Source organism: Ambystoma mexicanum, chromosome 4p, assembly GCF_040938575.1.
Source record: "Ambystoma mexicanum isolate Mex_15411 chromosome 4p, UKY_AmexF1_1, whole genome shotgun sequence".
Taxonomy (NCBI): Eukaryota; Metazoa; Chordata; class Amphibia; order Caudata; family Ambystomatidae; genus Ambystoma; species Ambystoma mexicanum.
This window is the reverse complement of record NC_090927.1, coordinates 471076569-471100949: the sequence shown is the minus strand read 5'-3', so window position 1 is coordinate 471100949 and position 24381 is coordinate 471076569. Positions and strand designations below refer to the sequence as shown.

General features: G+C 49.8%; 1 protein-coding gene across 3 annotated transcripts in view; it reads left to right on the top strand.

Moving 5' to 3' along the window:
* The window catches only part of ASAP2 (ArfGAP with SH3 domain, ankyrin repeat and PH domain 2), a 2176645-nt gene that overhangs the window by 1864012 nt on the left and 288252 nt on the right, over window positions 1-24381 (top strand). For all 3 annotated transcript variants that reach the window (XM_069606005.1, XM_069606004.1, XM_069606003.1), the window contains exon 25: window positions 3937-4001. In XM_069606005.1, the coding sequence (XP_069462106.1) occupies window positions 3937-4001 (65 nt within the window). The remainder of the gene's footprint in view (window positions 1-3936; window positions 4002-24381) is intronic.

Here is a 24381-nt window from a genome sequence, read left to right as displayed (position 1 = left end):
GCATTCAGCTCAACATGGTCAGACGGCTGTATTGGGGGAAAAGCGACCCTGGCCATGAACTCCGCCATACCCTCTTGTGAGGGGGTGCACTCTGAAGTGTATAACTCCTGGTAAAATTGGGCAAAGCGGGTGGTTATGTCATTCGGGTATGTTAGTGTGGCACCAGATGGGGATTTTATTTTGTTGACTGCTCTCTCAGCTCTTTGTTAGCGCAGTTTACAAAATTGAGGTGGGCCAATGCATTTTCTTGCCAGACTTCCTTAATTTCCTGCCTGAGTCCCCTGATTTCCGCTCTAGCTTCAGTTTAGTCTCCCGTATCGCTCTCTAGGGCCAATTCCTTTTCAGTGATTGCTTTCTTTAGTTGGATTCCTCTGAGGAGTTTAATTATTTTCATTGAAGCCCCTTGCGCTATTAGGCCTCTCATCGTACATACTGTGGTATGTGGGATTTCTCCTGTATCATTTTCTTTCGAAAAAATGTCCCATGCCTCTTTGTCTAGCGACTCCCTGAAGAGCTTATTCCTGAAAAGCGTGTCATTGCATGTCCATAGTTTGTCTATGGTTTTGCTGGGGCCTATGTCGAGCTCTATGGTGACCAGGTCATGGTCTGACCACCCCACCACCTCAATAGTGGCATTTTTCAAGCAGTGTTCGAGGTGTCCCTCCAGGAAGAAATAATCTATGCAGGAGTAAGTTTGATGTGGGAGAATAGAATGTGTATGTCTTTTGTAGAAGGTACAGAGTTCGCCATGCGTCAATTAGCAGGTGGTCTAAGATCAACTCTCTGAAGGATTGTCTGTCTCTAGGGGGTAGCGCGCCCTCTCTATAGGACTTCCAATCCAGTTCCGGGTTCATGATCAGGTTCAAGTCGCCTCCACAGAACAGCAATCCCGCTCTAATACTATCTAGTTGTGTGAAAAGGTCTTTACAGAATACTTGCTTCTAGGCATTGGGGGTGTATGCGGAGCATAGGGTGACTTCTTTAGATCTAATGGATCCCTGCACTATAAGGAACCTCCCACCAGCGTCTCTCTGCATTTGTGCGATATTCAATTCTAGGGAGGTGCGGTACAAAATACACACTCCAGCTTTCTTTTCTGGCCCTGAGGCCCATATAGCCCTACCGAGTTTCTTACCCCTTGGAGTGTTCCTGTATGGGATTTTCATTTAGTTTTAACTTATCTCATGGGACCATCATTTGAGCCCCTGCATTCATGTTCATTAAGGTTGCTCGCCATTAAGGGGATTTTTGTTGCAGCCATGAGTTTCTTGAGACAGGTGGGTGAACTCCAGGCATTCTGTTAAAAACCTCCCAAATTGGGATTACCCAAGGCGAAGATGACTTTGAGATTGAAACCGTCCTTACTCCCAAAGTTTGTTTTGGATTTTCATCTCTCTTAAAAGATCAATTTTCCTGTGTGTTACCCTCGGCCTTATCCTTCTATTATGGGGTAGCAATTCCATCAGTTGAACCCAGTGAGAGCCCAAGCTTCTATGAGTCTCGATATAAGATATCAGCCGGCAACGATGATCAGCTCTTTGTGTGTTACGCTGGTACTTGTGCCACAAGGGGTCTTTGATTAAACCAACCCTGTCAAGGTGGATCCTCCTCTGCATCTCGGAATTAATCTGCATCTGGAAAAGAGGTACCGGAGGGTCTTGGGACCCATTCTGCAGGGGGGGGGGGAATTCCTGTTCTGGACGTATGTAAAGTCACAACGTGGGCTTCGCTGGACACGTTCACCAAACATTTCTGCCTAAATTCCCTGTCCGGGCAGGACACTCCCTTTACCCAAGCAGTCCCCCCAGAGTTTTCTGTTTTAGATGGTGTTTTTCTCACTCTTCTCCCGCCACCAGATTTGTAAACTAATATGGGAGTCTATCAAAGATGGCGGTAGGATTCTATTAGAATAACAAATGACTTGCCTCTCAGTAATGTTCTTTCAGAGGGATGTTCTGTGGTCCCCCAGCTGCTGAGTGCTAGTAAAAAAGGGTGGGAGTGAGGTCATGGAGTATAGCAGCTTCATAAATACTGGCCCTGGTGTAAAACGGTCATTGGGTGTTCATTGGCGCCAGGTGTAGCAGCTCTGCACTCTCAAGCGGTCTATACATTTCCGAGTAACAGTCACTGAAGATAACATACCAAAGATAAGGAATCTGTGAGAGGAACAGCCATCAAAAAGAACATTACAGAGAGGTAGGCAATATGTTCTACAAAAGAACAAGCCAATGGAGATGTGGTGAGAGAGCACAATAATTACCTCTAGAAAGTAGATAACTACCCAGCACTTGAAAGACTATGAACGGTTTAATCTATTGTTGTTTTCATGAGAACTGGAGATGTTGTAATAACTCATCTGGCACAGTGTGCATTCTAAAATATACACGAGTGTAGTCCCTTTCAGCCCCATAGAGAAAGTGCAAGTCATTATGTGGCGTGCCTATTTGGCAGAGCGGAGCAAGTCCGACCTTAACAGAGAGCTGTGTTCCTGCTTTCTATCTCTGTCTGCAATAACCTCTGCCTTTCGCCCAGTTCTGCTTCTGGTGCCTCTTATGTCCTTTGAAGCTAATATACAGTTATGTTCGAGTGTTCGATGCAGTAAATGAGCATTCCTGACCACTATGGCATCCATGTGTGTCGTTCATCTGAAGGTCCTTATGCCTCCTAAGAAGATGGATCACACCCATTCCACACCATTGCCAGGAGGGGCGTATAAGGGGAGATGGAAATAGTGGTGGGCCACCAGTACCAGGCACCTATCTCAAGTGTGACAGGACAGAACAGGTATCACTCGGTGTAATGGTCCAACTTTTTGAATCCTCCCCAGGTCGAGGGGAGATTGGAGTGATAAGTGGTTTAAAACATTATTTCCATCATAATATGGTTGCCTATGTATCAAAGGATAAAGGGTCACAAACCACAGTGGGAGATGTATGCGTGGTATAAATTGTTCACAACTGGTAAAAAGGACTATGAGCAATACTGAACTCTCTGTTAGGTTCATTATTACTGTAGCCTATTGTTTTGCTTTCCATAAAGTGCAGGGATATAGTAAATCTTCTCCCCAATACAATAAATATAAACATTGATACACTAAACATACTACATAAAACAAAAGGTTAGTAATACATCACAGTTAAAGCGCCTTTTCTGCAACTCTTCATCTCTGCCAAAATCTGCACCATGGTAACTCCAGACCAGGCGAACAGAGAAATGTGTGATTAGCGGGCAATTATCCTTCCCCCAAAGCTCCATCTGATCTCCTGATCTGGCGCTCCCTAATTTAAACCTCCTTCAAATACAGGATAGTACTTTTCAGAAGGTTCACCTGTTGCAAGCATCCACTAGCATTCGGCCGAAATGTCACATGGAAAACTCCAAGATCCTCTTTTCCATGAGAGCACGAAAGACAACATAATTTGCTTCCGGCTCCTGCAACGTTATCAGGCGCATTGTTCAAAACAATCACTGAAACACTGCAGACTGAAACAATATATTTTTATAGTGAATCAACGAATTCAGACCGTATTCAGAGCTCACACTAAAATGCAGCCTTCACTGAGATTTGAGGGAAATGTCCATCTCTGCACCCAGCATGCATTTCGAATAGACTCAATGTTTTTAGTCCAAAATATTACTTTTTAAAAGCATTAAACCTATTGGTGCAGGAAAGGTCAGTTCCTAGTCCAGTGGAATCATACCCTTGCAAGGCCGCAACCAACATTTTAGCCCTTCCACTTTACATTGATTGAGCTGACATGTCTAGAGGGTGAAAACAAACTTGGGAGGGGAGGTGCATTGATGCCTACGCAAGTATCAAAGGGTAATGATTCTCTTCTGTTTTTTTAATGTATATTAATTAGCGTGATATCTGTGACCTTTTTTTGTATTGTGTTAGAGAAGACTACACTAAGTGTGCAATGTTTTTCCATATAGGACAGACAAGCCCTACGCTACAGTTAATAAAGGACAACCCAGGGGAATGGGATCTTTACAGCCTGGTAAGCTCCACATTAATGGTATTTTTTGCTTTTTTCTGAAAAGGTATTTCACCTAATCATTTGATAGTTTTACATTTAATACCATATGGTTTATCTGTTAATAATTTATAGACCATTCCAAGGGGTTTATGGTCAAAATTATTTTTTTTTAATGACGTTTTTTATTCGAAATGGGGGGGTTCTCCCCAGCCCCCTTTTTTTACCATTTGTTTTTTAATCCCAGACCCCAAAATAAATATATAATTAAAAAAGAGAGATTTATTTTCGATATTTTGAGTGACCACCATTCCTGCAAAATTACTATGCATGATTTTTTATAATAACATTGTTTCTTGTTATGTTGTCCTTCCTGTCAACCTAGGCACAAGGCCATCTCCAACACTCACATTCTCGTTTCTGCCCTTTTCTGTTATTGTCATTAATGGTACAGTCTCACTCCATTCAATCTTCACTTGTTCTTATGGGCATATAATATATTGATTTTCTTTATAATGCCGTCTCTCTAGTGCCCCCAACTGATGACTCATTGGTAGGGTCATCTAACTCCATCCCCACTGTGTATCTGCATGCATGCAGCTTTCGTATGCCCCTAAAGTCCTACTTTCCGGATTCATTAAAAAAAAAAAATCCATGAACATGTAGAGGCTGCCAAAATGTCAGAAGCTGTGCTATACAAGGTGCCTTTAAACCATGTAGCATCTCATTACATTGTTTGTTTTTGATGTTGTTGCACTTTTTAATTTGTCTGGTGCTGTTCCATTATAATTTCCCATGGACCATCGTACTATATACCGTAAATGTTTGCATTCAATTGATGGACAATCAAAAGAGGTGCCATTGAGAGCTATTGTGTTTTTATCGTCATTTAGTTTGTCATCTGCTAAGTAGTGTATTATTTGCTGTGTGCTGTTATGGGGGATCATGCCATGGAATGCCCAGGAGCGTTCCATTATTGACCGTTGGAAACTGCTCCCAGATAATGCTGCTGTCTGCGAATGTGTATGAATTAACTTTAATTATTATAAGCTTTTGTTCATGCCTACCTCGATTGCTTCACTGGCGGTAAAGTGGATAAAGTTTGTGTCGGCAGACTTTTGGGAAAGATATTCTCTTTTGCACCTTTCCCTCCATTGTCCTGTCTTTGATATTTGTTGGAATGTCACCCTAATTCTTGCTTGCTTGTTTTTGAACCTGTCCTGACTTTCTGAAGGGAAGTAAAGCCTTCAGCTTCATTTCCCTTGCCAATGTCTCATTGTTATGGGGAAACTGATTAGTTCTTCAAACTGTCAGTTGTGATAAGCCAGGAATGAGACGAGGAAACAAAGGACTAATAGTTAGACTTTTATTGAAAAAAAAAGGGTTTGAAAATGCCTCACTATCCCTATGCTAAGAGGTATTTTCCCTACGTCATCCAATTCTAAGACTGTCCGTTGTCAAGATGTGGAAATCAAAAAGTACGTCCTGTGTCCGAAATCCTATCCTAGCCCTCCCACTCTAAAAACGAAGTGCTAAGGATATTGTCTCGGATTTTCGAAAGTTGCACACATGTTCAGCTCCAACAAAAGTTATAAATCCAACAAAAAGTTATCTGTGAACAACATTCATGGTTCCAGGGAATGATTCTTCTTTTCAGGTTTCCCTTCTCTCCAATGAAATAAAGCAAGAAGTTCCAACCAAGAATAATTAAGTTCCTTGTAGCCCAAGACGGTAACTTCCTCCTCCTGGTGCATTCACAGTTCCAAGGAACGACTCGCTTCGTCAAATTCCTCCTATTATACAAAACAAGTCACAATCCCAGAGGTGTAACTTCTCCTTGGGTTTCTTTTCTACTACTTGAAGTCGGTGTGTGGGTCCCAGACTCACAGGTCACCTGGTATACTCCACTGCCATGTTTTCCCTTCACTTTAGAAAACAATTTACAATCCCAAGGGCATGGTCCCTCCTTGTGATTTCCTTTCATTGTTGTTCGTCACACACCTTTTCAGTTTGCCTTTTGTACTCTCCTGCCAGGGCTTCAACACTTGAATTTACCTGGTGTACGCTTCTGCCAGGACTTTTGCGTGAGCTTGCAATCACTTGACGTAGAGTCTCTTTCAAGTGCTTTACTTGCCTTTTGTGAAGTGGTGTACACTTTCAAGAATATGTCCTTCCCCTTGTTTCATACACTTCACCAAACAATATACACTTAATTTCAAGGGTGTTCCCTTTCCCTAGTTTGCTGTGGTACTCTTGTGACTTTAATTTCAAGGATAATGCGCCATCCATACTCCTACGTTCGTCCCCTTTCCTCAATACTGCATGAGCGTCTCTCGCTAGGGACGGGAACAGCACCTTTTTCACCCGAAAAAAATATCTGACTCTGCCCTTCAGCGCTACACCCCAGTTCTGTTTTCCACGTCGACTGGAGCGGTCCTGCTTCACCTGCGCTGTGGTTGAGGCCCTTTTTTCCCCTCATAATTCCACGTGTGTCTAAATTCTCCCCATATGGGATCTTGGACCCAATATTTTCTTTTCAATTCTCAAGTACTTTAATTTCAACTGGCCTATTGTGTCTCGCCTCTCCGCCGCACATGTTGGTCCTGGAGGGCTTTAATAGGTGCCCTTCATGTGACTGATCCTTTCCGATATCTGACCCGCACGCGCTCTGCCTCCTCTGCCTTGGCGACGACCACGGCTGGGACAGCTATTTGTTGTGCAATGCCCTTTCTCCCCGGTCACACAAGTACCATCTCGCGAGGTGGAGGGAGCTGCTGTCCAGGTCTCCTCCAGAGCATATCAAGGAGTACATGCATAGGAAGACTAAGGCCAAGGTAAGTGTACTGTTCCTCAAAGCACCCCGCAAAGGTGTTTCTTTCCCCGGGAAGCAACCTAGCAGGAGTGACCACTCTGGTCCTGTCACCAGCCAGGGCACTGAGGCTCATAGAGCTAACGTCCGAGGGGTCCACGGATCCTCCAGGTCCCACCGCTGAGGGGCCAGTCGGCCCTTGTGCAGGGTAATCTCCTGAGGGGTTCTGCCCTAGTACCAGGCCTATGCCTGAGGGGGCACCTATATGCACTAGCACTACTGGCTCCATGTCAGAGGACAATCAGCCTACCAGACCCACGCCTGAGGTGCAGAGGTGGCCCCAACCTGCGCTGTCAAGCAAACCGGTAGAGGCCAGATCGAGTTCCATGAAAGGTGCGCAACCCCAGGCTGGATGGGCCAAGACAAGAAGGCGGTGCAGCCTAACAAAATGGGGGCACGTGAGGACACGTGCCATTCCAACAAATATCAAAGACAGAACTTCACTCCCAGGGTGGAATGGGCCCCCATGGTCACCCCCTCAGGTAACCTGGTGCACTTCATACCTGGGTACCTCAGGGCTGAGGTGCTGCGCTGAGGCGAATTACATGCAGGGCAGACAATATGCGGGAAGAGTGCAGCCATACACGCTGGTCACGCTGTCGGGGCCCGCACAGGAGGGCCTATCCCCAGAGTGTGAGGAAAGATTCTTCGACAAATTCCTCATGCTGATGAAGTCTCCCCAAATGGGTAGCATCCGTAAGGGGCTTATTAAAGAGAGGCTTCCACCCATACCCGCACAGCCTTTGGCTCCAGTGCAGCTGCAGCAGGCCCCAGCTGTGGTGGCAGTGACTTCCCCACCCCCGCAGCCACCATTGCCTGTGCAGCCAAGTATTGAGGTTCTGTCTCCTCCTCCTGTGGCCCCCAGGCTATGTTGGCACCGCTGATTCCGGCTGCAGATCACACAGACCCCGAGGGAGCCACAGCTCGGGCAGACACAGACAAAGAGGAGATTCCAGACACCTCTTCTTCAGCGAGGGCCTTCCACGATCAGCTGGCGGGCTTCGCAGAATACCTAGGTATCCCTCAACCCTTAAAGGAACAGCCACTAGATCAGGCATTCCGCTCCATAAGGACATGGAAGCCCTGGCAAAAAAGGGCTGGACCAAGCCACACTCAACACAGCTCACCAACAGAATGCTGGACACGAAGTACAAGCAGGCGGAAGGGGATACTCTCCTCTCAGCGGTTCACCCGCAGCATCATTCATCTGGGATGGTGGTGGCTTCTATGTACGCCAAATCCCAAGCATCCACATAGTCATCCTCTACATATGCCTTGTTCGGCAAGGAGGAGAAAGTTCTGGAGGCCTATGTGAAGGTCTACTCCAACGCTGGGATCCACCTGGGGCAACCCGACACAGATGCTATGCAGGCTGCTTTGAATCTGAGGCTATGGAGGGAGATTGCAGACTTCCTCCTGGACCTGCCAGCTCACAGGCAAGCAGCATTCAAGGCGGGTTTGGCCGAAGCCAAGATAGTGGCACAAGACCTAGTGGAGTCGTCTGTGGGTCACATAGACACGGCCAGCAGGGACATCTGCATGACCACAGTTATGAGGCGGATGACATGGCTAAGGGCCACCAGGCTTCACCTCGCCCTACAAGACGGCATATCCTGGATCTTCCGTTTGAAGGGAGGGGGGGACTTGTTCCATTCATCCAAGGATGGGGAATTGGATAAGAAGAAACACAGTTCCCAGACCGCCAAGTCTTTGGCTATCCTAGCTAAGCCTACACCCAGGACGTTCAGGCAGGGACAGGCCCATGCTGACAGGGGAAGGACTTTCGTCTGATTCAGGGGCTGCCAGGACCGGAAGGCTAGGCATCCGGACAGGTCACCCTTCCAACACACGCACAAGCACCAAAGGATGCACCCGCCTCAGAGGGAAAGGAGCAATGATGCCCAAATCAAGGTCCACAAGTGTTTTATAGGGAGAAGGCTTGCTCTCTGCATTCAGTCCTGGCGGATTCTGTTCGCGGATCCGATCAGTGGTTTCCCATGGGTTCCACCTACCCATCCCTCAGAACCCACCCTTCTGTCCTCCCCTTCCCTAGATCGGGACACCAGCTCTCCTTGCAGAGATCAGTTCATTGGTGTTAAGTGCAGCAGTGGAGTAAGTCCCCCTCTCTCAGAGAGGCTCTGGCTTTTACTCAGAGATTTTCACAATACGGAAGAAGAATCAAGCAGGCCTGCACGTGGTTCTCGATCTATCCTCAAACCTATCCCTGTCCTTGCAAAAGTTCAAGATTTATGCCACCGCTGATAGCAGAATCTCTATCCGGGGGAGACTGGACGTGCTCCCTGGACTTGAAGGATGCATACCTATATGTCCCTATATGGCAATCCCATCGCTCTTTCCTTCACATTTGAGTGATGGGCTCCCATTTTCAGTACAAAGTACTTCTATTCAGGCTCAATTCAGCCCCTCAGGTTTTCACAAGGCTCATGAATGCAGTGGCGGCATTGCTCCTTTTGGAGGACCACCATATATACCCATACCTCGATGACTGGTTGGTCTGAGCGGAATACCCGGGGCGGGGGGTTCCGGAATACGGCCTCCAGGCTTATGGATATCCTTTACAAACTGGGGTTCTCCCTCAACCACATAAAGTCGCAGCTACAGCCTACCCAAATCTTGATCTTCCTGTGTCTGTTGTGGGAAACCAGGAAGCAAAAGATCTTCCCCCACCATGGAAAAGGTGGCAGCTATGAAGATGCCTACTGGACAATTTGTCAGCAGATCAATACATTTGGCCTGGTGTTACCAACATCTGTTGGGAATTATGACGACATGCCTGCTGGTGGTTCCGCATACAAGACTGGGTCCCAAGCGGCATCAGTCTCCATCTCAGCTGATCTCCACCAAGACTTGATTTGGTGAAGGCAGCACAACAATCTTATGGCGGGCAGACCCTTCAGGCAGCCCCTGCCCAATGGTACTATTACATCAGACTCCTCCCTTGATGGGTGGGTAGCCACGCTGGGCGGCCACAGTGTACATGACGTGTGAACAAGGGAGGACATGTAAAACCACATCATCTTCCACATAATGAAGGAAATCTAGCTGGCTCTCAGGGAGTGCCTTACCCGTAATCGAGAACCAATCAATCTGTGTTCAGACAGACAGCTCCACTTGCATGTACTACATCAATAAACAAGCGGGCACCAGATCACCTCCCCTGTGCAGGCTCACCATCGAGATATGGGAATAGGCATTAGCCCACAACATACGGCTTTCTGCAATTCACCTTCTGGGAGAGTCCAACCTGGAGGCGGACAGACTCGGCAGACTGGAAGTCGACAACTACGAGTGGCAGTTGAACAAATAGGTCCTGCTGGAGATCTTCAGAATGTGGGGCCAACCACTGATAGACTTGTTCGCCACCAAGCAGAAGCGGCAGTGTCCACAGTTTGCACAGGCTCGCTGGGGGGTGCTTTACATAATCAATGGAGCGGGATGTGGGCTTAGGCATTCCCATCGACCCCATTAATCCACAGGGTCATCTGCAAGATCAGAGAATCGTCACACTTGCGCTTAATCTTGATGGCTCCACAGTGGCCGGCCAGACCATAGTTTTCGGACTTCATATGGCTCTCGTTGCAGGGCCCTGTGCATCTCCCAGTAGGGGAACGCCATTCCGCAACCAGCAGCGGGGTGGTGGTTCACCTCTCCCAGGAGAGATTAGCCCTAGCAGCCTGGTTCCTGAGCATTTAACCCTGCAGCACCTTCACCTGTCTCAAGACAACCTGAAGATAATTCAGAAGGCAAGAATTGACTCACCAGGAACCCGTACAGTAGCAAATGGACCAGGTTTTGCTTCTGGGCCAAGGAAAGAGACATAGACCCACTGATGTGCACATTTGATCAGGTGCTATCGTTCTCAGCACATCTGGCAGGGGTTCAGGTTGACGCATGCCACCCCGACCTAGCTGCCATAGGTGCCTGTGATCAAGAGGCATCTGGCAGGACTGACAAGGTTATACCCCCCTCTATCAAATGCTGCCCACACGCAGTCTGGGACCTGAACGTGGTTCTGGCAGCCATGGTGCATAAACCATTCAAGCCCATGGCATCCGTCAACATCAGATTGGGGTCACAATCAAGACAGCGCTCCTAGGGGTCCTTTTCTCAGGGCGTAGGGGTAGCGAAGTTCAGGGCACTCATCCTTAGTTTCTCGCAAAGGTGGTGTCTTCTTTCCATCTGTAAGGAAGGCATGGTATCAAACAGTGAAGACACACAAGTGATCACAGTTCAAGGTTGTTTATTGAACTTCAATGGGTTGGTTGAACGCCTATCTAAACCTAAATCTAAGGAGGGGAGCAAGCTACAACCATCAAATAACAACGCAGTCCTAGTCTCTGTTATAAAAAAAGGGCTTATAGTAATAAACCTATTGCCAATTCTTACTTCTAAATACAAAATGGTCTGTGACAGTAGTGTATTCAATAAAGTGTTCAAGAAATAATGTCCAGATAGTTGAGCAGTTGGCTTCCCTTCTTCGCGATTTTAGCATGGGGCAAGGAGGCATGGTTGAGCTTCGCACACACTCTGGCTTCTCTGACACAAGGATACAGTTCATATCATAGGTATCAGGACGTTCTGCCAAAGCCTCTTTCCCAGTCTCTTACTGTAGAGGGCATGTCGTAACAAACAAGCACCAAAGTTCCTTTCTTATCAGGATTTTCAAATTCACATGTTCCCGCTTCTCGTGTTCGTCATGGGTCTCCCTCGTTCGGGCTCAGACCATGGATCCCCCTCATTCGGGCTCTGACCCATTTAGCACAATGTTCGCAGTTGGTCTCCCTCATTCGGGCTCGGACCATTTAATGTCCGTTTTTACGTTTTTACGTTTTCCTCTTTTATATAAAATAAATCGAAGTCTTTCGATTGTGCAATGGTTTTGCTTAAACAGTTGCAGGACCACTTTGATTAATTTCACACAATGTTCTTACCAATCTTCTACTTTCGCTTCTTGGCTGGATACCTTATAGAGACCTTCGATTGAGCATCCTCGTGGTGCTGGGCCACACTGTCACTGTATCTTTCTCCTTTAATGTTCAAACATTCATCAGCAATTAAGCTTTCCTCTCTTTCATCACACGCGTTTCAATCTTCGTTCTTGGGTCCTTTATACAATGTTGCCGCTTGCAACCTTGACTTCAACACAGACCGGTCTTGCCAACTCAACGGCTGTGTTAATCTCTCTGGTGCTGCTTTTATCTTGCTGTTCCTCCCCGACTCGGTCAGCCGTGCAGGAGGGCCCCGGGTATGTCCGACGTACAATACATGATTCTTCAACAGCTTCTTGCCGAAAAAGTCAAGGGTATCTCCCTCCTTGCGTACCCTTCTTGGTTTGCCGTCTTCCTTCCTTCGTTTAGCTGCTGTCGGGAAAGTACTGTTCCTTCGTGTGGGGAAGTTTAATGGAAGTCTGGTGTGAGTAATTACCAGTAATTACCTGACCTTAGTAGTGGGACATGTCAGGTACAGTGCTAGTGTGGTTGTCTGTTTTCTCCCAGAGCGGACTGTCCGTGTGAAAGTGTTTGTAAAGGGGTGGGGGTAGAGTTACTAAATATCCTATCGGGTAGGAAGGGGGTCAAGGTTTTACAGGGAGTGGGATACAGCGCCTCGCCATCGGGTATCCCACTCCCGAAGGCCTCTCACCCAGGTGATCCAAAGGCGATGGCTGTGCCCTGGCCACCTGAGGGAGACCCCCTGGGACTAGCGTGTGAGACACCATCTCAACGAGGAGATAGTCCTACCAAATTTCTTTCCTAACCCAAAGGACAAGGTAGAAAAAGTATTAAACTGTCTAGATGTCAGGAGAGCCCTCAAGTTCTTCCTGGACAGGACAAAAGGCTTCCTCAAGTCTAATCTGTTATTAATCACCTTTGGTAGGTCAAGGCCAGCTGGTCGGGTATCAAAGGCCTTGATAGCCAGATGGATGGTCGCAGCCATTCCTGAGGCCTTCAAGGATCATCAAAAGGAGGCGCCAGCAAATCTTCATGCTCATGCAGTCAGGGCCAAGGCAACAGCAGTTGCCTTCCATAGACATGTGCCATGGCAATCGATCAACAGGGCGGCTACCTGGGATACCCCCTCAGCATTCTGCAAGCACTATTGTCGAGACGGCAGTGCAAGATCAGATGCAGCCTTCAGGCAAGCAGTCCTGAGGAACCTGTTCTCTTAAGGTCTTGAACATCTCACCTCCCTGGGGCTTCAATTAGTGGTAATCGCCCATGCAGTATGGAGTAAAGGGGGCAGGGCGTAAGAGTAATTGTGAGTTGCTCACTGCAGTGATTAACATTCTCCTAGTCCATAGTCCCCTTTCCGCCATACATCCCTCCACCCACCCCACCCCCTTAAAGAAGCAACGTTTTTAGGCAGTTTAATCTAGCCGACGCCTCAAAGGGAAGTGAGGTGTGGTGCTGGAGGGTGTAGACAAGGGAGTGCATGCTCCTGGGGCCACGCATGCTCCTGGTGCCACGCATGCTCCTGGTGCCACACCCCCACACACAACTACATTTAAAGGGGTAAAAGACGATTTTTCTGGTGAAAAGGGTTCTGTTCCCGTCTTTAGCAAGGGACACCCATGTAATATGGAGGAAAGGGGACTACGGACTAGGAGTTTGTTAGTCACTACAGTGAGTAACTCATTTCTCACACATCAAACGCACACAGTATTTCCATATCTCAGGGAGTCTCCTTTCCCCCTTATGTATGTTAAAACAAGCATGATCTTCTCTTAAGTTTCCAGTTTCCCATGCCATATATAGTTCATCACTTGAGTAGGGGGTTTTCCACCCCCTACCCCAAAACTCCACACACTTTCTGCTGTTAAGGGTCCCAGCCCCTTTTTCATTCACTTCTATTCAATATTTTTATGGGTTCTCGACCCTTCTTTGTATATTTCATTTTCCATATGCCTTTTCAATACTTGTCATGGGGGCCCTATTATTCTCCAGCATGGGGTCTGGCATGGATTCACATGCTCATGAATATTCCCCGTCGTCAGGCTGGGAATCCTCGGTAAAGAAAAAACCAGTATCAGTTTCGTTTCTGATCTGTCTTTCGTAGTAATAACCAATCACTGGTCTCTGCGTCATACTGACCACAGCCAATGACTGCCCTCTACCTAAGCACCGCCTCTGGCAGCCATCTTCAGATTTTTACCGCACGTTCATGTGTTGGGATCCTCGTGCTATTGCTCTCGAGCGTTAGTGCTATTTTTTCACATTTTTTCTCAAAAACTTTGTTTTTTTCGGTCAAAAGAGCCTCAAGCTCCACCGACTCTCCATCCGATCAACGGGGACCCGTTTCGGATTCGTCTGCGCCCCTCAAGGGTGAAGATTTCGTCGAGCTACGCTTTTGGAGGACTCCAGAAGTTTCTCAGGCCCGGTCATGGCCCAGGAGAAGGGAAGCTCGACGCCCGGAAAGCTGTTCAGGGTCTGCCCTGGATGCCAGCTGCAGAACGTCTTCAAGGAGGACGAACACTCTTTTTGTCTTTACTGCCTACATGAGGACAAGACGCACGTGGAGAAGGACTGTGCGTTTTGCGGCAACATGTCGGAGCGGACCATGAAGGACCGCCATCAACGTCTCGCCAACTGGCTAGAAGGGAAGAGCCCGTCCGGCGAGAAGAAGAGGAAGAAATCCGAGCGGTCTTCTAAGACCTTTGAGGACGCCCCGGCGACGGGGGTCCAACATAAGGCCAAGCACCGCGAGTCCGCTGGCACCGGGAGCGCCGAACGGTCGGGCTCTACGGGTGCCAGGCAGGGCGCACCCTCCCCGGCACCATCAACCACGAGCCAACGCTCTGGGTCGGGTAAGAGGAAGGCCGAGCACCCGGCGAAGTTCCTGGAGAGGCCCCGGTCGAGCTCGAAGGCGGAGGGGGAGCGAGGCAGTGTCCCCCCCTCAAGAATAAAGCGGTGAGCGCACCTAAGGTGGTGAAGGCCTTAATCCATCCGGCCAAGCCCTCTATCGAAACTGTCGCGGCGGCCCTGGCTCAGCCTGTGGAGGCTACACCAGTGGTGGCGACCTCGGGGCTCAGAGTCTCCCTGCCACCTCGGAGGGAGTCCTCTTTTGTGCCCATCGATAGGACCCCCGTGAAATCCCCCGTGGGGAAGAAAAAGGGGGGGCAGGGCGTCGTCGTAGATTCGGCCTCAACCTCGGAGGAGGAGCTGGTCGAGGTCTTAAGCCACGGCCTCGGCGTGGAAGAAGACCGGCCCGTCGGGATGGATCCCGACGCAGGGGACGACGACATCGTCGAGGGTACCGATGGGGCCCCTGATCGCCCGTCGGATTCCCCTCTGCCAGCGCCGCGAGACAACTCGGCGGCCATTTTGTTGGCTATACAGTCCTTATGCTCAGAGATAAGGACGAGATTACCGTTGCCGACGGAACCTCTCCCGTCGGGGGACCCAGAACCGGGACCTTCTGGTGTTCCCCCTACCAAGAAAAGAAGGATCCACCCTCCACCTCCTTTTCAGCCGTCGCGCCCCTTCCAGCCCTCCTCCCCGTCCACCCGAGGGGATGATACGGGGACTGACACGGCAGCGACGGGTACGGACGACGAGGTATACGACGAGGATGTACCGTCGTCGCCTCCCACCAGGTCTTCTCCGCCCGACGAGATTGGATCGTTCCACTCAATGATCGCCAGGGCATCCGAGCTTTTCCAACTCTGCCCTGAGGAGAAGAAGAAGGAAGGTTTCCTTTATCAGCGGCGCGAGGCCAAGAGGAAGACGGTCCTCGCGGTGCCTCTATTGGACGACATTTGGGATGAGGGCCTCACCCTCCTCAAGAACCCTTCCACGACGCCAGCTAGAAGAGACCGGTACGAGAAAAAGTACCGGGTCCCGGACACGGCCCCCCTGTGCCTCCGGGCGCAGCCTACCCCGGACTCCGTCGTCTCCGCGGCGGCCAGGAAAAAAGCAGGGGGGGGGTGCGGCCTCCACATCGACTTCCCCACCGGACGGCGAGCGAAAGAAATTGGACGCTATGGGACGCAGAGTCATCTCGTCTGCAGCGACGACGATTAAAGCTGCCAACGCCTTGGCTATCGTGGCCCGATACGACAGGGAGCTCTGGTACAAACTGGCTCCCCTGCTGGACTTCTTGCCGGACGACAAGAGGGCAGAGGCCCTGGAGATCCTGCAGGAAGGTGAGGTGGCTTCATACCACGCCATTACCGTTGCGACGGACATCGCCGACACTGGGTTCCGCCAGTTGGGCAACGGCGTTTGCCTTAGGCGGCGTGGATGGCTCAAGGCTACGGACTTCCGTCAAGACGTTCAGACCAGAGTCCTGGACATGCCCTTCGATGGGAACAACCTGTTTGGGAAAACAGTGGACGATTCCCTTCAGGCCATTAAAGCGGACACCGAGACGGCCCGGGCCCTTGGAGTTCTGCAACAACGACGGACGCCCTTTCGGAGCAGCGGAGGCAAGGGCGCCTCCAAAGGTTCCGGCGGCGGTTTCTCCTCCTACCGTCAAGCGGCCCGCTCGTTGTCTCAGGAGGCCTACAGAGGACGAGGCAAGTCTGGCGGACCCCGCCGTCGTCGCCAAGGACAAGGCGCTAAAGCCTTGTCGAAGCAGGATTGAACCGGCCGGGGGGTCGGGCCCCCACCGAAGCACCCCGGTGGGAGGCCGGCTGACGAGCTTCGTCAGCGTGTGGGAGTCCATCTCCACCGACCGTTGGGTGCTGGACGCCTTGGCCCGGGGCCACGCGCTCGAGTTTCAAAGAAAGTGTCCGCGCGTCCCCCCCGTGGCCAGGAAAGAACTTCACGTCCCTCAACTTCTCCTGGAGCTGAAGGCGATGCTCAAGAAGGGCGCCATCGAACTCGTCCCAAAGAGGCTTCGGGGCACCGGAGTCTACTCGAGATACTTCCTCGTGAAGAAGAAGACGGGGGGATGGCGCCCCATCCTGGACCTGCGACGTCTGAACAAGTTCATCAAGGCGCAAAAGTTCCGGATGGTCACCCTCCAGCACGTCCTGGGTCAGCTGGAGGAAGGAGACTTCCTGTCGTCGTTGGATTTGGAGGATGCCTACTTCCATATTCCCATCTTGACGGGGCACCGAAAATTCCTCAGGTTTGTGGTCCGAGGGCGTCATTACCAGTTCAAAGCCCTCCCCTTCGGTCTACGGTCGGCACCCAGGGTGTTCACCAAGTGCCTCGCACCGGTGGCGGCTCAGCTGCGCCGCGAAGGGATCCACGTCTACCCCTACCTCGACGACTGGCTCATCCGAGCCAAGACAAGGGAGCTCGCCGTGGTTCACACGGCAAGGACCGTCCAACTTCTCACGGACCTGGGATTCTCCGTGAACTACGCCAAATCCCACCTGGTACCCGCGCAAGACACTCTGTTTCTGGGAGCGAGGCTCAACACAGTGTCCCTTCTGGCCTCCCCGTCGGAGGAGAGGACCAGGACCATCCTGGGCAAGGTGCAGCGGATGTTGGTGGCCGACGCGGCCAAGGTGAGGTCCATCAAGTCCCTCCTCGGAATGATGTCTTCCTGCATCTACCTCATTCCCATGTGCAGGCTCTGGATGCGCCCGTTGCAGGAGTTCCTGGACGCGCGCTTGATCCAAACGACGGGCAGCTTCGAGGAAAGGATCACACTCGACGAGAGTTTCCGACGAGCGATCCGGTGGTGGGGCACCCGCGCGCATCTGACGGCGGGCATGGACTTCCAGACCCCAGCCCACCAGGAGACAGTGACCACGGATGCCTCCCTGGAAGGGTGGGGAGCGCACACCGGAAATCTGCACGCAAGAGGCCTTTGGCTCCCGACGGAGAAATCCTTACATATCAACGTCCTGGAGCTCCGTGCAGTGTTTTGGGCCCTCAGGTCCTTCCTTCCGTCCCTCAAGGGCAAGGTGGTGAGGATCTTCACCGACAACACCACCACCATGTTTTACATCAGAAAACAGGGCGGAACCAGGTCCCCAGCACTGTCCAAGGAGGCGCAGGACCTGTGGCATTGGGCAGTCGCCCAAGGGATGTTTCTGGTGCCGTTTCATCTGGCAGGGATAAAAAACACCATCGCCGACTCACTCAGCAGGGAGCTGCGCTCGTGCCACGAGTGGGAACTACGGCAGGATCTAGTGGATCGCCTCTTCCGACGGTGGGGCACACCCCAGATCGACCTGTTCGCGACGGCGACAAACTCCAAGTGCCGGAGGTTCGCCAGCAGGTTTCCCCAGGCGAGGAGCATGGGCGATGCTTTCTCGTTCCCCTGGGAGGGCCTGTTCCTCTACGCGTTCCCTCCTTTGCCACTGCTAATCCGGCTCGTCAACCAGCTCAAGAGGTCACGGTGCAGGATGATCCTTGTCGCACCTGCGTGGCCGAGGCAGATATGGTTCCCGGACCTTCTGGACTTGTCAGCGTCCCCGCCAATCAAGCTGCCGGTGGACGCGGATCTGCTCTCCAGGGAAGGAGGCGCCATCCTCCACCACGACCCGAAATCGCTGAACTTGCAGGCCTGGCCCCTGCAGCGCTAGAGTTTGGAGGATACGACATACCGGCCGACTGCAGAGAGGTTCTTGCAAAGGCCAGGGCGTCCTCGACTCTTAAATGCTACAGACACAAATGGAAGAGGTTCTCTGTCTGGTGCCACGCACAGAAGATTAACCCTCTATGGATTACGGCTCCCCAAGTACTGCCGTACCTGCTGACGCTGGCCAAAGCTGGACTGGCACACGCGTCCATCAAGATTCATCTTGCTGCGATCTCCCGATACACCAGAACCACGGGGCGGACGTCCTTGTGGTCTCATCGTCTGGTGAAAGAGTTCATGAAGGGACTGTTCAGATCGTTCCCGCCGGTGAAGGCTCCGGCCCCGGCGTGGGAGCTCAACGTGGTGCTGACCAAGCTCATGGGACCTCCGTTCGAGCCTCTGCACTCGGCCCCGTTGAAGTTTCTGTCGTGGAAAACAGCGTTTCTTGTGGCCATCACCTCCGCACGACGGGTGGGAGAGATCCAGGCCCTTTCCTGCAAGGCCCCGTACTTGACTTTTCACGACACGAGGGTAGTGCTCAGGACGCACCCCTCCTTCATGCCCAAGGTACCGTCGGACTTCCACCTCAACGAACCCTTGGTGTTGCCTGTATTCTTCCCGTCGCCTTCATCGCCGGCTGAGAGAACTTTGCACTCGCTGGATGTGGCTAGAGCGCTGAAGTTCTACGTGGACCGCACAAAGTGTTTTCGGAAGACGTCACAACTCTTTGTGAACTTTGGACCTGTCAATCAGGGGAAGGCTCTCTCGAAGGCTTCCATTTCCAGATGGCTCTCCGGCTGTATCATGTACTGTCATCGGTTGGCAAACCGACCGCTGCCTGGCCGTCCGAGAGCCCATTCCACCAGAGCGATCGCAGCTACCACGGCGTTCCTTTCTGGTGTGCCCCTGCTGGACATATGCAGGGCTGCTACGTGGAGGTCGACGCACACCTTCACGAAGTTCTACTGCGTCGATCGGGATTCCAGGGAGGAGTCCAGGGTCGGCCAAGCAGTGCTGCGCAACCTGTTCGCCTGAGGTGAGCCTGGTGAGGAGGTAAGATGCTTAATGTTGAGTTTGATACAATGCTTAATGTTGAGCCTTTGCCACCTCCCGTGGTTGTGCATGTGTGTACTGCTATGTATTCTTTATTCATGAGCATGTGAATCCATGCCAGACCCCATGCTGGAGAAGGAACAAGTTACTTACCTGTAACTGTTGTTCTCCAGCATGGGTCTGGCATGGATTCACATGCGAACCCTCCCGCCTACCCCTCTGCGGCTCTTCACTTGGTCATACTGCCACTTCACGTGCTTCCAAATCTGAAGATGGCTGCCAGAGGCGGTGCTTAGGTAGAGGGCAGTCATTGGCTGTGGTCAGTATGACGCAGAGACCAGTGATTGGTTATTACTACGAAAGACAGATCAGAAACGAAACTGATACTGTTTTTTTCTTTACCGAGGATTCCCAGCCTGACGACGGGGAATATTCATGAGCATGTGAATCCATGCCAGACCCATGCTGGAGAACAACAGTTACAGGTAAGTAACTTGTTCCTCCTCTCAGTGCTTCCCCAGTACTTACTCTCCTCTTTTTATGATGTGCGGTCAACAGGTCGAAGCGCCCATGCGACTGTCCCTCTGTGGCGTATTTCTGTGGCGCTGCCGGTGTCCTTTGCCCCTTATGCTGTAGTTTGCCGGTTGCTGTCCGGTCCGGAAGACGCCTCTCTGCTTTGTATTCTCTGCCCTTCTACTGGCTTCCTCCGGCAGGTCCTCTGGCTCTCGGCAGACCGCCATCCTCTGAACCTTTCTGGACAGCATCTCTTTGCTTTTCCGTGCTCAGCAGCCCAGCATGGCTTCTCTGGATTTCCTGACATTCTGTCTCCCTCGGTTGGGGATTTTATGTATATCCCGGCACTAGTTACATGTTAGTAACAACTAGAGCGCATGGGATTCTTCCCAGTCTTGTAGATCTGCATCACTCCATTCAGCCTCCTCGTCCCAGTATTTCCTGATATATGAGCAGTTCTTGTTATTTTATATGCAGAATGTTGGAAGGTGTCTACCAGTAGGTTTCATACATGGTTGAAGGGAGTCTGCACAATAGACCATCAAGGCCTGAGGAATGAAGGGGGTATCCCCAAAAGGAAAAGGGGATATGTGTCCACTTCCAGGGATGACTCGTCGTGCCCCCGAGGGTTGCCTCCCCCCATGTGGTCCTCCCTCATATAGCCGCCCCCAGGGTCAGGATCAGTTAGCGGCTGCTGTCCCCTGGCCACATGGGAAGAGGCCAGCCCCAGGAAAGAAGCGATAACATCCTTTGATTCATCACACAGTACTGAGAAACTGTTTCTCTTTTGAATCCTGTATTTTGTATATTGCACACAGCACCTTACAGTGCAGTGCAATAAGGATACTTTGTATCTCTTTGACTTTTATTCTTATTGGTTTTCGGTTACTTTTTATACATTTTATATGTGCCTAAAACAAGTTGGTGGCAGCAGTAACATTTATATAGTTTTGCATTATTTTACTTATGCACTTTTGCTTTTACAGAGAATTACTCCTAAAGGGGTTTAGCACCCAGAGATAGCTGTATAACAAGGTTTTTCGCTTGTTCTTTGACCATATTGCAGTTTGGCCTTCTTCCTGCCCTCTCCGGTCAGCAAACCGTTCTATGTTATTACTTCAACAGTCTTTTTTTTCGATGGCTTTTTTTTCTGAAATATTTTTAATGGAAAAACTCATTGAATCTTTCTTTCTTTCTTTGTTTTTGGGGGCTTACAACCCAATTTACCCATCCCCCATTGTATTTTTTATCAAGTCCCAACCCCCCAAACCCTTATATGCCCTTTCACAACCTCCTATATTTTTCAATGAGTTTTTTCATAAATAAAATTAGGGAAAAAAGCATAGGAAATATTAGTCGATGTAACAACGTTGTACCCACGAAAACGCATATAATATCATGCACTTGCTGCTTCTTTAGTGGGCTAGTAAGCCTTTGTGTTTGTGTAAGCCAAGGGGAGGGTGCTGGAACGGTTTGGTCGTAGTCTATATCCCTTTGTGCTAGAGAGTCTGCTGCTGGGCGGATGTGAAACCAGTAGCTGTCCCTAATCTGACAACTACTGGCTGTGGGCAGATCCTTAACATTGGTGGGCTTGTGCTTCCAGACCCAAATCTGGATAAGAGGACGACTTCTGCAGCCATTCTTCAGATCTATGTTAGAGCCAAGATTCCTGCAAAGAAGAGCAGCCTGCTGATGACCCGAGAGTGACTTCTGCAGTGGACAAGTGTCCCCTCCAGTGATTGGCCCAGTAAAGCCCTGCTTCTCTACCTGATCTCTGAAAACCCTAGTCAGTGATTCAACCCTTGCACTAGCGGGACCAACTACTTGAGGTTTCATGCCACAAGCGCCTTTCAACTGTCCCTGGACTTCCCAATTCCCTTGCGGTCTACCTCGCTGCAGTTGTTGCTGTTCCGTGTTAAGCCTCCAAACATTTGGTGGTCGCCCGCTTGTGACCTAAGTTGCCTTCTCCCGAAATCGCAGCATCCTAGCATCAAAGGAGGCTGTGCTAGGGCTGCTACTGTGACAGCATGTGAAAGATCGCCTGTCACCGACTGCAAGTAGTGACTGTCACTGGAACGCATCTTTCTCCATCCTGTGAAGTATCCTGAAGTGGTCAGCACTGCGCCAGTCTGTATTCTTCATCATTCTGATATTGAATCTTCAAATTGGACCTAACAGAAAGAAGCACTTGAACCTGCAACCCCTGACCACCCCTCCTTACCCAAACAAAGGGTGGGAGATTGTCTACCCAGCGACCCCAGCCGATCTAACGACAATCTACAGTGTGACATGGGAAAAGTTAATCAATAGTTTGTATTACAGTCCTCGGCCTCTCCTCTGGATCTGTATGCTAATTTCAGGTTTTGGCTATATTCCATACGGTTTCCTTTTCTCAGAAATGACAAGGTTTTTCTAATATAACTCTGCCATTTCTCACTTGGTGCTCATCAGTGTCCTTGTCTTGCTTTTAAACATTGGAACCGTCCAGGTTCTCTTTCGTCCTTGTTCTGCATGATTCTAGGACTCCCCAAAGTCCTTTGGCCCTCTGACAGGCTTGCTTTATAGAACTGCCTTGTTGGGGCATTTGCCTGTTTGGTTTTTCCAGGCTCCTGTATTTCTAGTGGCTTTTGCAGCTTTGAACGTTAATGTCTCTTGATTTATATGGGCGCCCCAAATCCCTCTGGCCCTCCAATACCCTTACTTTATCAGTGCCTCAGCAGTGCGTCTGCCTGTTTGGGTTTTCCGGGCTCACGTAACCCTTGTGGCCCTTCCAGCCTGGAATGTCTCTGTTCGCCTCTCCCCACAGCGTTACCGTTTCGGGAGCATTTACTTCCCTCTGTTGTTTGGCACTGCAGCTAATATACTTCTCGGGTGGAGTTTGGCGTTCTGGGCTCCCCGCTGCACACTGGTCTCTGTGTCGGTTAACGGGACCTGGGTCCCTCACAGCTTCTGTGTTGTTGCGCCACCAGGCGAGACGGTCACTGTCCTGTCTCTGTCTCTCTATCGACCCTGGCTTCTTGGTCGGTCAGGACACCAGCCTTCTGGCTTCTTGCGAGCGACTCTTTCGCTCTCCACGTTACAGCTGGCTCTGCGGTCTAACATCAAGTCAGCAGTGGAGTCAGTCAAACTAACCAATTTTAAGAAATTACAAGCCGTAACATGCTTCCAATTAATAGATAATGATTTTGAGGAGATCAGGACTGACTTGAAACACTTGTGTATAGGCGGTTATACATGCCATTTGATAGATATATCACTGAAAAAAAGTCTTAACACCGCTCTAAATTTAGTTGTCTCCATATAGGCGGAGAGTACAGATTTTATAGGGGCTCTCATCCTATCCTGGAAGTCATTGTCCCCAAAGGGGGAGTCGCTCCCAGTGAGATACCGCTTGCCCAAACCCCTAGCGTTGGTTTGGCTGAGCGGGCTCCCCTCCCTAACCTTAAAGTGGGTGGCTCCCCATAGGGGAGAAGGGACGAATACCCTGGATTCATCAGATTACCTTTATTCGTCGAAACTGGGCCAAGTATCCTACCCATGGCTAGCCTTTGGACTGGGATGGAGAGGAGTACTTGGACAAAAAATAATTCTGATGATTACATCATCAGAACTGGGGACGCCTTTATGTAATAAGAACTACTGCATGTTACATATATTTAGCATCAAAATCAATTAAATACAATCAAACAAATGTATTGAATCTTCATCATGTGCATCCTTTTATTGGTGCGGTTGTGGTATTATCATGACCGAGGCAGCAGAAACCATATCTATGCATTTCGGACCAGCAGGTCCATTGTTAGGGCTAGTACTACAAAAATGCACAATGTATACAATTATCAGATCCATGTTCTTAAAATCTCAATAGAAAAATGTATAAAAACACTACTACTTCCTACCTGTCCTTCTAGAGAAATTAATGCACTCAAAGATTATGCAAAACTCGATAATACAAGAAGACACTACAGTGATGACTGTAGTCAGAGTCGATTGAATCAACATACAACAGAAAATGTATGAAATCAGTTTCTCACTAAATAATAAAAAAGCTAGTCATGCTCTCAATAAATGTCCTTAATGATGATGAGGGTGGATAGCCCTAAAATCAGAGTGCCTGTTATGCCTTCTGCAGGTGCTCAAAGAAATCTACCTAAAAAATGAATTGATTGGGAAGAACCTTACCTCGAGCTGACTGCCATTGAAGTAAATGAAAAAATGCCACGTCTACCGAAAATGGCTGCGTGACCGTGTGCATCATAGTGTGCAGTGACGTTATTACGTTGTCGGCGAACCGGAACATACCAATTTACTTAAATGGCAGACAGCTCGAGGTAAGGTTATTTCCAATTAATTCGGTCAGTGACTTGTTTACGACCTACAATCTTCTTTTGAAGGTAGGATTGAGGCACTAGTGGTTCCACCATTACGGTAACTTCTGTATAAGGTAGATGTTTGGAGTACCTGCAGAATACC